The 13,710-nt window shown below is 28.9% G+C and overlaps 2 protein-coding genes across 4 annotated transcripts; both read left to right on the top strand.

Annotated features, from left to right (window-relative positions):
• Nucleotides 1-1,092: 1,092 nt before the first annotated feature.
• Nucleotides 1,093-3,630, top strand: LOC149881075 (uncharacterized). Of its 3 annotated transcripts, XM_090068525.1 has the most exons (6): nt 1,093-1,385; nt 1,466-1,675; nt 2,389-2,465; nt 2,537-2,739; nt 2,862-3,194; nt 3,506-3,630. In XM_090068525.1, the coding sequence occupies exons 1-6, from the start codon at nt 1,327-1,329 to the stop codon at nt 3,515-3,517; spliced, it is 894 nt and encodes a 297-aa protein (XP_089924651.1). In that variant the 5' UTR covers nt 1,093-1,326; the 3' UTR covers nt 3,518-3,630. The 3 variants fall into 3 exon arrangements, with proteins under 3 accessions (XP_089924651.1, XP_089924652.1, XP_089924650.1); XM_090068526.1 differs by lacking the exon at nt 2,862-3,194 and having other exon boundaries at nt 3,506-3,613; XM_090068524.1 differs by lacking the exon at nt 3,506-3,630 and having other exon boundaries at nt 2,862-3,261.
• Nucleotides 3,506-4,556, top strand: LOC149881074 (uncharacterized). The gene is made up of 3 exons (XM_090068523.1): nt 3,506-3,664; nt 3,785-3,977; nt 4,181-4,556. Exons 1-3 carry the CDS (start codon nt 3,656-3,658, stop codon nt 4,492-4,494), a joined length of 516 nt encoding a protein of 171 aa, XP_089924649.1. The 5' UTR covers nt 3,506-3,655; the 3' UTR covers nt 4,495-4,556.
• Nucleotides 4,557-13,710: the final 9,154 nt, after the last annotated feature.

Raw genomic sequence — 13,710 nt, 5'->3', positions numbered from 1 at the left:
TATAATGTCACTGCACAGCTAATAATGTTAGCAAAATCAAAATAGAAGAAGTTTTTTTTGTCAAACTGACAGATATAGAGAGTGTTCATCCCAAAAGAATATGTCATAAATGTAATATAATGTCACTGCACAGCTAATAATGTTAGCAAAATCAAAATAGAAGAAGTTTTTTTTGTCAAACTGACAGATATAGAGAGTGTTCATCCCAAAAGAATATGTCATAAATGTAATATAATGTCACTGCACAGCTAATAATGTTAGCAAAAGGAAAAAAACAACATCTGTGACTTTTATTTTCTGGCTACACAACACAACATATTGGCAGCTACACAACAGCAACTGTGTAGTGTGTCAGATGGCTGAGAAACTGTGAAAGGGAGCAATAGGCACACAATCAATTTTGAAAACAAAGAAAGATTTTTTAGGAAGACCTGGAAAAAATAACCGTTGGACAGTTGCCATGCTTACATCAATAAAAGAAAGCTTAACACTTAACACTATATACAGCCTGAGTGAAAATATAGATATATCAGAGCTTAAAAATGAACTAAACCCTTACTTAGAGCTATGTCTATGCTGTATGTGTAATAAAATACCAAAATTACCTGTTACACTAAAACGATGTGAACATTTGTTTTGCTTTTTATGTATAGTTGAAGAAATGAAACAAAAGCATTTAAATAAAACATTTTGCCCACAATGCAAAGAAAATATTTATTATGACGACTTGATGGCAAGTAAAAAAATTGATTCCCTGCTTAAAAATCATCATCATCATCATCATCATCATCATCATCATCATCATCATCATCATCATCATCATCATCATCATCATCGCCATCCACACCATATAGATCAAGTATCACTATATCTGAGATGTTTAAACTAACTAAAGATAGTGATATTCCACTAGAAGTAGAAGAAGCCACACTTCACATCATTAAACAAAAGATGGAAAAATCAGGAGGCAAATCAATTTAATTTAAAAGTGGAGGGCCAAGAGTAAGTAACTTTTCTCTATTTCAAAACAAACAAACAAAATTAGTTTTTATAAACCATAAATTATAATTAATTTACTTGCTTACTTTCCAGCCAGTGTTATTTACACATACACCAAAAGCTTATGTCTGTAGCAACCAGGCAGCAAAATCAACAACCCGCTGTCGAAATTCTTCCATCAAGAGACATCTTGAAGTTGTAGCAGGCACTTTAAATAATGCAGTTGGATATCAAACTTCAAAATTAGTAAAAACTCTTCCACCAGAGACAAGACAATCAATACTAGCAAATTCAACAGTTAAACATATTGAAATAAGTGCAAGTGAAATGGTAGCTATGAAAACAGATATGGGTATCCCATGGGAAAAACTTAAAACAATGTCTAGGTAATTGCAATTGGATAATGATTTCTAATCAGTTAGTTATTGATATCACCATAAGCTAAAATAACTTATTTTCTTAACAGGTGGCTTAAAACATTTGACATAGGCACAGCATCATATGCTTCTCTGAGAGTAGTTGCTGAAACCTGGTCTGGAGATGACATTGTGGTTGAAAATGCTCCTTTCACCTTTTACAAAGAAGAAAATGGAAAGTTTGAAATAAATCAAGCACCTTGGGGTTATATAAAAGATCTTTCAACACATATTCTCAGACATCTTGATCAACTAGAAAGGTTTAAAGTTACCTAAGCAAAAATTAAAATCTTTAGAAAAAATATTAGTTAAGCAAATGTAGCATATATCAATTTGCAAATGACACATCTCTTACACTAAAGCAATTTTTAACACTTCAAATGTAGCTTACAGCATTAAAATAAGATTTATATGATTTGTATATCTTTGTAAGATGCCAAATTACTTATATTTTTGTTTATATATATATATATATATATATATTTGTAATGGTCTTGTAAATCATAAGTTTATTCCTGAAAAAGATATTCAAGTTAAAATTGGAGGAGTTTATGGTGGAGGAAGTTTTAAGATGAGTTACCAGATTGTAAATACTTTAAATCCAAATAGTAAAGAAAATACTATTGTTTTCAACATTTTTAAGGCAAAGGACTACAGAGTCAACATCAAAGTAGCCATGACAAGATTTCAAGAACAAATAGAAGATCTACAAAGAATGAAGTATAAGCAAGAGAAGCAAGTAATATATATACACATATATGTATGTATGGAAATAATATATATATATATTTTTATATATATATGTATATATATACATATATATATATAAACATATATATATACATATATATTTTATATATATATATATATATATATATATATATATATATATATATATATATATATATATATATATATATATATATATATATGTAGCCTTACTGATTTCAAAAAATAGATATATTTTATCTAGGGATAACAACATTACAGTGTTCATCTTTGGTGATTATGAATTTCTTTGTGCACTTTATGGTATTTCAGGAGCTTCAGGTGAGTTATAAAAGAAATTTGACTTTAAAAGATGAATTTAATTTTAACAACTTGTAGTATTTTTTTTTTAGGGAGACACTGTTGTCTGTTCTGTTGTGCAACAGCAAATGAAATGAAACTTAATAAAGAAGAAAGAACAGAAATAGAATGTCGCACACTTGAAAGTCTTCAAACCGATTATCAAAGATTTATGGAAAATGGGGGTCTCAAGACAGATGCTAAAAATTTCAATAATGTCATAACAGAACCAATTTTGAAGGTACCTCTAGATCAGGTAAAATTATTTCTCTTGTTTAACTCAACTTTAACTAGTGATAATTGCTTTGCTGTACAACATCACTAAAAGTTAATTAAATTTTTTTTAATTATAACTCATACGCATACATTTGTACCAAGGTTTCTATACCAACTCTGCACATTGCTATTGGGATTTATCTTAAATATTTCAACATGTTTGAAGAAGAAGTTCATGAATTGGATATTCTAATAGCAGCAGAAGGAGTATTAAAAAATGATAGCAGCATCTGTTCTGAAAAATATCATGAATTTATGTCAAAGCAAAAACAACTGTCAGACCTTCAAAGTTCTATTTTTAATCTTGATGAACAAATGCAGCTGGTGAATGATGCTATGACAATGGCTACATTAAATAATCCTGAAAATGTGGAAAATATAAAGTCAATTTACTTCCCTCAACTTGATTTTCTAAAGAAAAGGAAAAATGAAATGGTCAGGATTTCTTAAAAATTTGGCATTGACGACATGATAATGTTAAACTCTCAATCCTTTGATTTTTAGTGTAATATTTGTTAAAAACTATGTACAATGAAAAAAAATTTAGTGTTATTAAATAATATTTTTCAAATTTGTATAATAAAAAAAAAAAAAAAAAAAAAATTTTGAAATTTTATAGGCTAGTACCACCTTAAGTACTTTATTTGTTATATCTGGATGATTGCAGACCAATGTTTCCTCATGGAAGCTATTACTCCTGCTATTTAACTAATTTTTATTTAAAAACAATTATATACCTTCCATAGAAAAAACAATGAAATACTCTGGAGCTTCAATCTACACTGAAGAAAGGTGAGGGACCATGCACACAACAGATTGAAACAACATTACAAAAACTGAAAGTTCAGCGACAAGCATACCATGGAAAAAGTTTTATCGGGAATTATGTGCATAAAATGCTTCAGGTTCCCTTTCTTTTATAAATGAATTTATTCCAAATCTAAGACATTATTATTAATAACAATAATAACAAATAATATAAAATCATGCAATATATCTTTTGAAGAGACAATTTTTTTTTTTAGAAAAACTCAATACTAATGTTGTGTAATTCTATTCCAAAGCTTGTTTTTGATGAAGGATTTTCTGGAACAAGCATTCATGAAAAAGCAATTGAAATCAGTAGAAAATATAAATTACTCTTTCATAAATTTTCTGCATGCTATAGCATATTCTCCTCAAAAAATACCATGACAGCAGAAATATTTAATGAACTTGGTATGTTTTATTTGATTTTTTTTTTCTTTCTGCTTTTAATGAGTTTCTCAAAGCAATTGGAAATTTTATTGTGTTATAGTTATTGAAGTTGAAGAGTATACTGAAACTACAAAAATACCTAGCAAGATAATTATGATGATTTAACTTATAAAGATGGGATTATAAGTACACAATAATTCATGTTGCTATCATTTTTTCTTTAGAAAAAAATATTGATGAATTGATGAATTTTTACTGTACAACTTGGCCTGAGGCTTCAGTGCCTCCAAAGTTACACATGTTAGAAGATCACGCTATTCCATTTTTGAGAAAATGGGGTGCTGGCTTTGGATTCAATAGCGAACAAGGTGGAGAATCAATTCATCTTGAGTTTAACAATTTAAAGCGCGTTTATCAATCTATCCCTTGCCCAACAAAGCGGTTAAAAAGCATCCTAAAATCTCACCATCAGAAAACTAATCCTAAAAGTAGGGTGTTAATTCCTGAAAAGAAAGAAGAAAAAAAACGAAAATTTTAATAGTTGAAAATACTTTTGGCAACAGCATTTACATTGTTAAAAAATATATAGCTCCTTTTTTATTAAAAAACATAACTAAATAAAAGGTAGTTTTAATTGTCAATAAGGTAATCCATAAAAGCATCTTTTTTGTCCATTAAAAAAATTGAATGCTAAGAACAGCCAAAAGAAATAAATGGAAGAAGGTCTCTTCAAAATTTTTCAAAAAATTTGGTTACATTTCCACGATTAGAAATCTAGAACGTAGGGTCCAAAAAGTGTAAACAAATCACGAGTAGTTAACCAGCCACCTTTCTCAACAACAAATGTTAACGAACGATTAGATGCTCCTTCTCTTGTTTTAAGTGTTTTTGTACACAACTGGGTTATCTTCAAACTAATTTGAATTAAAATAGCAACAAAAGATTTTATTTATGTTGGCAAATATGCAATTACTTGGTTTCTAGTGAAAAATTACGTTCGTTGCCAAGGTCCGTAGCCATTTTGAAAGTGTTGATTTTTTTTCGTAAAAATTGCGCATGCGTATAATAACATAGCATATAACCAATGATATATTAAGAATAACTAATATTTAAGAATAACTAATAATTAAGAATAGCATATAACCAATGATATATTAAGAATAACTAGATGTCTAACTGCCGTAAATCGGTATAAAAAAAAGTGAAGCAAAAATCGTCCATTATGTAGGTATGTGTGCAAAATTTTTAAACTATTCAGCTATTTTATTATTTTACATCATTGTAAAGAGCTTTAAATCAGTATAACGATGGTGAAAATTTCATAAAAAAACTAATGATTCTACTAAAAGTTATACCCACTTAAGTGACAAAAATTCATTATAAGGAATGCTTAAGAAAACTGCAACCAACTTAAAAAATCAGCGTTCGGCTTACGGTGGTTTTATAATAGAACTTCATTGTTTAGTTTTTAGCGCATCACTTTGCCTCGGTTATATTTTTATTCAACTAATAACAGAATATGGTTTTTTTTTTTGTGTTTTTGTGTGTAAATCATGTTTTGAATACTTTAAAAAAATCACCATTATTTTAAATAAAGTTTCATTTTTCTAAAAAAACAATTTTTTAATGAATAAAAAAGTCAAATATACAAAAGGTTCATATTCTTGGATCCCCCCCCAACCTCCCCAACAGAAGAATATTTGGTACCTTTACTGCGTGCAAAAATAGAATATGAGCGTGTCATTATTTTTTAATGAAATTTGGCAGGTACATAGAAAATAGATATATAAAATTGATTCAAAAGTTAGAAAAAAAACCCATCATCCCTTCAATGTCAATTCACTTCCAGAACAGGAATGAAGTTTTCAATAGCAATGAAATCACTAAAAACGTTAGTAACTGCAAAAAAAAAACAGATTGCAATAAACTTACAACACTCTACTTTTAAAATATTATCTAAGTCAATATAAAGTTCTAAAAAAAAGACGAGAAAAATCCATCCTTACGACACCTACCTCGAGCACGTGGTGAAAAAATGGTCACAGATTTTAACTTTAAAATCGGTGTCGTAAATCGCAGATACGCACATACCTACATTATGGGGGGCAAAATCTTTACGCTATTTATCAAAACAAAACAAATACGAAGCTTTTGATTTGTTAAATTTGCCCCCCATAATGGCCGATTTTTGCTTCTAAAAATACGCGGAAGTTAGACAACTAGTTATTTTTAATATATCATTGATTATAACTGGATAGCGCAACTCCGAGCAAAACTTCTAATTTTTTGACGCCAAAATCGCCATATTGGAAAGCCCCAAAATTTATAATCTCGTAAGCTTTAAGTTCTGTTTTTCGGCTTATCGCTTTAAATACACATATCAGATTACAGCGTTCTGGGGCTTTCCAATATGGCGATTTCGCATCAATTTTGATATTAGAGATGCGCTATCCAGTTATTATAGAGATCAGTGACTAGAATACTAAACTACAAAAACAATAAAACTCGCTAAGCAGTGCCATATCTCAATTTATTTCTTACGGACGGCCTTAGGTACGCATTACAACTTCTATGTTCTAATGCCATAAAGATACAAATACTAACAGGAAAAAAAAGTTTATTACCAGAAATTTCAGTTTTTCTAAAAGTTAGAATATTCCGAATATTCTAAACCCTGGTAACTAAATATGGAACTACTCAGTAGAGGATCTTTTCCTCTCACATTAAAAAATATTACAAAGTGTATGATTTCAAAGAATCACTACTTTTTACAACCGAATGATATTGTAATGATTTTTTGATGAGCTTTTTTTTTTAATCATTAAATCAATAAGGTATGAAAATAAGTTTTTAATATTTGTTCTTTTCTCACTTTTACTATTTTTTGTTGACTTAACTTTATCAAATTTTTAGCCTTTCTTATTACACTTTTTATTTAGTTAAAATTTTAATCAATTATATATACACTTTAACACATTTTTCATAATGTATAAAAAATTATTTACAACTTTAAATGTGACAAAAAAATAAATAAATAATTAAGTTATGTAATCTAATCACTCTCATACACAAAACAATTTTGAATTTTTTTTAAAATTAAGTTACTTGATATATAATGATAGGTAAGTAAGGTTAAAGCATGTCGTTCATCATCATCATCATCATCATCATCATCATCATCATCATCATCATCATCATCATCATCATCATCATCATCATCATCATCATCATCATCATCATCATCATCATCATCATCATCATCATCGTCATCATCAGCATCATCATCATCATCATCTTTTGAGTGATGTGTCGTTTAAGAACACATCGTTTAAGAACACATCGTTTAAGAACGATTTGCTGCATTTATAACCTAATAGTTTTTCAGCAGATTTTTGCACACACACTACATACATACATACATACATACATACATACATACATACATACATACATACATACATACATACATACATACATACATACATACATACATACATGCATACATACATACATACATACATACACACACACATACATACATACATACATACATACATACATACACACACACACACATACATACATACATACATACATACATACATACATACATACATACATACATACATACATACATACATACATACATACATACATACATACATACATACATACATACATACATACATACATACATACATACATACATACATACATACATACATACATACATACATACATACATACATACATACATACATACATACATACATACATACATACATACATACATACATACATACATACATACATACATACATACATACATACATACATACATACATACATACATACATACATACATACATACATACATACATACATACATACATACATACATACATACATACATACATACATACATAAGGGTATGCAAAAATATATTTCTAGACTTTTAGGCTATTAGCCCCTAAAAGATGACCACTCTTGTTAATAGAAAAAAAGCTAAAGACAAGCGTGGAGGGGCAAAAAATTTAAAGTATACTTTTCACGACAGGAAAGTGGTTAAAAACCACATTAACAGCTTTTTCAGGGATGAAAGCCATTAAAGTTGCGAGAGAGAGTATTTGAATCCGTATCTGAATATTAACAGAATGTACTAGGCTCACAAAATTAAAGAACCTGATAAAACGATCTTGAATAAATTTTACTCATCTGTTTTTATTGAAAAAATTTCCTAAACTTTCATTTAAAAGGGTTGAAACGTCCAAAACGTGTGATGCTATTGATCTTAAAAGAAAGAACAATAACATATATGTAGCCTCATTAGGTAAGACAGAACTTGAATTACTTTATCTTAAGGTGATGCTGCAAAAAGCATTACCCGGAAGTCAGTCACGTACTTTTACTATGGATCTAGAAAAGGATCTACTGCCAAAACTGTCCCATATTAGCATGCACAATAGTCGTCAGCTTTCATGCTTCAACTTTGAGATTCATGTAACAGACACGACCAATGGCGTCATGTGAGTGTGGCATGAGGGACAATGTAATGGAAAAATTGCCTCGTGTTTAATGCTAGCTATTAATTCAGGACATTTGACTTCTTACCAACGGAATATAACAGTTTGGAGTGACAACTGTGCAGAGCAACTTAAAAACAGAATGCTTCTTTTCCTCTACATTCGCTTTATTGCAAATGGCACATTTGATTTTTTTATCAGGACATAGCAGCTCAGCTTCAGATAGAGACCAGGGTTGGACTGGCTTGAAAAACCGGCCCGGGAAAATTGGTCACGGCGGCCCACTTCATTGTATGTTGCATAAATTTTATATATAAATATATATATATATATATATATATATATATATATATATATATATATATATATATATATATATATATATATATATATATATATATATATATATACACACATATGGCTATTTCCACGATGGAAATTTCTTTTTTCAAAAGATTTTTTTTCTTTAATTGTAGTTTAAACACCTTAAAATTATTGTTAAAATATATTTTGAGTAGAAAATATTTGAACCGAGTAGATAAATTTGATGAATGTTAGCAACTGTTTTTTCTTTTTATTATTCGAAAAAGTGAGTAAAATTTGAGGGCGAGTTCTTGCAATATTTTAAACAAAACGCATCCATATTTTTGTTAGAAAGAATCTTTGAGATTATATATATGTCTTGAGTGAAAACACTTTTAGTCTTTAAAAATAACTCAAGTGTTTTTTTGTCACATGCACATCTGTAAAAATTAGGTTGCGTCACTGAACTAAAAACTAAAAAAGTTTAATTATCACAATGAAATTAGGCTTTAAGGCGAGATTTTTTTAGAAATTATATATTTTAATGCAAATTAAAAAAAAATTGGTCAAAAAACATTATATTAACTTACAGTAATAGTTTAAAAACTGTTGCGTCACTGAGCCCATCAACGGGATAATTAGCGTTTTATAAAATTATTGTTTATTATTATTTAAAATATAAAAAAAAGATTTAAACTTCCCAGCCTAAATATTGATAAAAACAAATATTTCTAAAACACTGCTGTTAGTTGGAGTCTAGAAATAGTAGACACCATCGCTATTCAATATTGACTAGTATAGCAACATTTTCATCGTTTGACTAGTCGATGCCAAGACATCAATTATTGCATCGTTATTAATTCTCGAAAGAAGGTCTTTTTCACAAGACATCAGCATGAATGACTGTAAACTTGACTGGCTCATCAAATTTCTTAATCTGTTCAAAATATATTTTAATTTCGAAAATGACCTTTCACAAGCAACTTGTGATGAGGATTATGTCAGCACAAATTTTTAAGCCAGAAACAAATTTGAATACGCAAGACTATGCAAGTTAAACTTCTGGAGGACAAAGTAACAACAAACAATACATTTTTTGCAAGATTTGCATTTATTTCTGTGGCTGTCACTGTTTCCCACTTCTGGGATTGTAAAGACAGTTTCAGATTCTTCGGATTTATATTGTTACATGTTGACCGAGACAGAGTCAGATACTTCCGTGTCAAATATCAAATTACATTCATCTTCAAGAGTTATTTCGAAACTTTCCCATTTCCTTGTAAAGTCCGATAATTCCGTTTGAAGCTGATCTTTTGTTACACTAGCATCAAACTTTCTGAGCAACCCACTCAGATGCTGCAATCTGCCACTAGGCATTTTTTTCAAAATTTTTGCAAAATTTCTTGGATCTAAACAAGACAAATCAGCATATAGACTACCATGCTCTGAGAATCTCTGTTTTAAACTACTAATTACTTGATTCATTACCATGTTGTGAACATTGATAGGAAATTTATCTTTTGCACTTTCAAGTAGTTGATTTGCTCTAATTCTTTTCTCTTTCAAACCAGTCTGAACTTTAATTTACATTTTATTTGGAAAATAAAATGTAGCCTAACTAAAAATATAATACAATTTTTATGCCAACCGGCCCACCGGGAATCTCCCGGTATCCCGGCGGCCCAGTCCAAGGCTGATAGAGACTGCCACATTTAAAAAAGCGCACGAAACGATATAACTTATGCAATGTAGACGATGTAAAGCGTATTATTTGCAGCTCTAGACTTAGCAGACCGTTTGAGGTCATTGATATGAGTAAGAAAACTTTTCTTGACACTTTCTCAGCTACATTTTTGGATACATCTAAGTTGGGAATAAGCTAGATTGCCTTGTTAAAAGTGACAAAAGACAGTCCAGGAATTGTCTCTTTTAAGAAAAACTTTAGTACCATAGTACCGTTTCAAGCTTGTTGAGTTTTTAAACGCGTTGTACAAATCGAAAAAATTTAAAATACAGAAATTGAACATCCTTTGGGGTGTGGTCCAATTAAAGAGACAAAGAAGAAAGACCTTTAAGGCATGATGCAGTATTTCGATAAAGAAAATAAATTGCGTTTTGAAAAATTTTTAGATACCTATACTGTTGGACTTAGATCATTTCGTGTTAACTAAATATGGACATGGATCGTCTAAATATGGACATGGATCATTTCTGTCATTTTTTATTTTTAAAACATTCATTTTTTATATCATTTTAAATATTTTTTTAGAATATAGTTAATCTCACACTTCTTTTCTGATAAACATTTGTTAAATAAAAATGAACTATTTTTTAAAACGGAAATGGCATAGTTTTTTTTGATTTCCCCCCAAAATATATTGAGCCAGTTGTATCAAAGTATTTAGTAATAGAATTGATTTTGTTCGTCGAACGTTCTTTTGTTCGTTTCATGATGTTTACCTAAACATAATAATTTTAAGCGTAAATATAATTTATGCAAAAGATATTTCACAATGCTTTTAGGTGTGAATCTCAAAGACAGTTTATCATATTATTAATATGATCATCATATTATCAATATATCATCATATTGATAATATGATAAACTGTCTTTGAGATTCACACCTAAAAGCATTGTGAAATATCAACTTGGTATTATAACAAAAATAATAAGCTGGCTCTAATAAATCATATATATAATTTACAATGTAATTTAAAAAGTTTTTATTAAAAAAGAAAGAAAAAAAAAACGAAAAGTATTTAATCAGTCGAAAACATTTTTTACTGCTGATAAAAGTATCTGATCAGTTAAGTTGTTTTGACAGCAGTTTCATGCGCCTGCGCTTTACAATTGTTTATATTTAAACAATCTAACCCATCAATTGCCCCCTTTTCTCAGTTTCTCAGCCAAATGAAACATTAAACAATTGTTGTTGTGTGATCACTAATCAGAAAATAAAGGCAACGATGTTGTTGTTTTCCTTTTGTTTGTGTTAACTATTGCGTTATTTAACTATTGCGTTATTTAACTATTGCGTTATTTAACTATTGCGTTATTTAACTATTGCGTTATTTAACTATTGCGTTATTTAACTATTGCGTTATTTAACTATTGCGCTATTTAACTATTGCGTTATTTAACTATTACGTTATTTAACTATTGCGTTATTTAACTTTTGCGTTATTTAACTATTGCGTTATTTAACTATTGCGTTATTTAACTATTGCGTTATTTAACTATTGCGTTATTTAACTATTGCGTTATTTAACTATTGCGTTATTTAACTATTGCGTTATTTAACTATTGCGTTATTTAACTATTGCGTTATTTAACTATTGCGTTATTTAACTATTGCGCTATTTAACTATTGCGTTATTTAACTATTGCGTTATTTAACTATTGCGTTATTTAACTATTGCGCTATTTAACTATTGCGTTATTTAACTATTGCGTTATTTAACTATTGCGTTATTTAACTATTGCGCTATTTAACTATTGCGTTATTTAACTATTGCGTTATTTAACTATTGCGCTATTTAACTATTGCGTTATTTAACTATTGCGTTATTTAACTATTGCGTTATTTAACTATTGCGTTATTTAACTATTGCGTTATTTAACTATTGCGTTATTTAACTATTGCGTTATTTAACTATTACGTTATTTAACTATTGCGTTAATTATTCTGTAGGATTTCTGGATTTTTTTGGGTTGAACTATTTCTGTTTCTCTTTATTTGAGAAAAATTGAGTATCAATTTTTTTGGAAATATTCACAGTGTTTTTCTCTATGCCATTTGCCACAAATTCTACTCATAAAATTCAAAAGTATCATATAGTTCCATGTAAAGATAGAAAGATTTAAATACATAAGTGTCATATAGTTCCATGTAAAGATAGAAAGATTTAAGCTATTTTGAGAAAACAAAGTTACAAAATTGAGTTGTGGTTACAACTCAATACGAACGTTTCAAACCATCCAAAAGTAGTTATCGCATCGACTTAATGTCAAATGTCAAAATACTAAAATACGTATAATAGTAATACGTAAATACGTAATACAAAAATACGCAATAATACAAAACACGTAATAATACAAATAATACATATAAAATACGTATTAATATACGTAATAAAACAAGTAATGCTTGCTATGCAACTAAACTTTTGAATGAAAAAAAAAACTTCAAATTCTATGACCAGATTTATATTTTTTTAAACTTAATTTGGTCACTTACTTATCACAATTAGCATTTATTTATTTTACTCGCATTATAGCACTTTATGATTTTATAATTTAAAAATTTGTTTATGCTTAGGTTTTGTAAACTTATTTTCTATTTTTTATAAAAGGATTTATTACAATTATTTCTGTCTGATTAAGGTTTCCAAAATTCTTTTAGTTAGCTAAAAAAAATCTAAACAAAATTTTGCTACTTTTTTAAGGCATTTTTTAATTCAATCAGATAATATTTTCAAAAGTTTTTTTAATTAATACCAATTTTGTTTCTTTTTGAAAAACATAAGCAATGCTTTGCTGTAAAGTCAATTCAAATTTATCTCTCTTTCTACCAGGGCTGTGGAGTCGGTAAGCTGCTGTTCCGACTCCGACTCCTTGATTTTACCATGGACCGACTCCGACTCCGACTCCCGACTCCGACTCCGACTCCGACTCCTTCATAAGTAACCAATTTGTAACAACAAATATACTGTAGTAAAATGTTAACATTGGCTATTTCATCACTATGATACAAATAATCCAAACACTTAGTGCTTTAAACAATATTTATTAGAAAATTTCTGAACAAACAACTTTTCTGAACTCTTGTTATGCAATAAACTCTTATGCAGCCGCTAATAACATTATGAATTTGTCAAAATCATGTTTGAAATATTGTCAGTTGGACAGAAAGAACTTGTTCTTCTTT

Source organism: Hydra viridissima, unplaced genomic scaffold (assembly GCF_058129835.1).
Source record: "Hydra viridissima isolate aposymbiotic clone 2 unplaced genomic scaffold, HvirCarnegie_v1 scaffold_12, whole genome shotgun sequence".
Taxonomy (NCBI): domain Eukaryota; kingdom Metazoa; phylum Cnidaria; class Hydrozoa; order Anthoathecata; family Hydridae; genus Hydra; species Hydra viridissima.
The sequence above is the reverse complement of the archived record's forward strand: the minus strand, read 5'-3'. Positions and strand labels throughout refer to the sequence as shown.

Excerpts from the sequence above, each read along its gene's own strand:
- LOC149881074 (XM_090068523.1), top strand. Across the intron at positions 3,978-4,180 it reads AGAAATATTTAATGAACTTG|AAAAAAATATTGATGAATTG; the intron begins GTATGTTTTATT and ends TTTTTTCTTTAG.
- LOC149881075 (XM_090068524.1), top strand. The coding sequence starts at position 1,327 with ATGGTAGCTATGAAAACAGATATGGGTATCCCATGGGAAAAACTTAAA. Across the intron at positions 1,676-2,388 it reads CATCTTGATCAACTAGAAAG|GGATAACAACATTACAGTGT; the intron begins GTTTAAAGTTAC and ends TATTTTATCTAG. Across the intron at positions 2,740-2,861 it reads TGAAGGTACCTCTAGATCAG|GTTTCTATACCAACTCTGCA; the intron begins GTAAAATTATTT and ends ATTTGTACCAAG.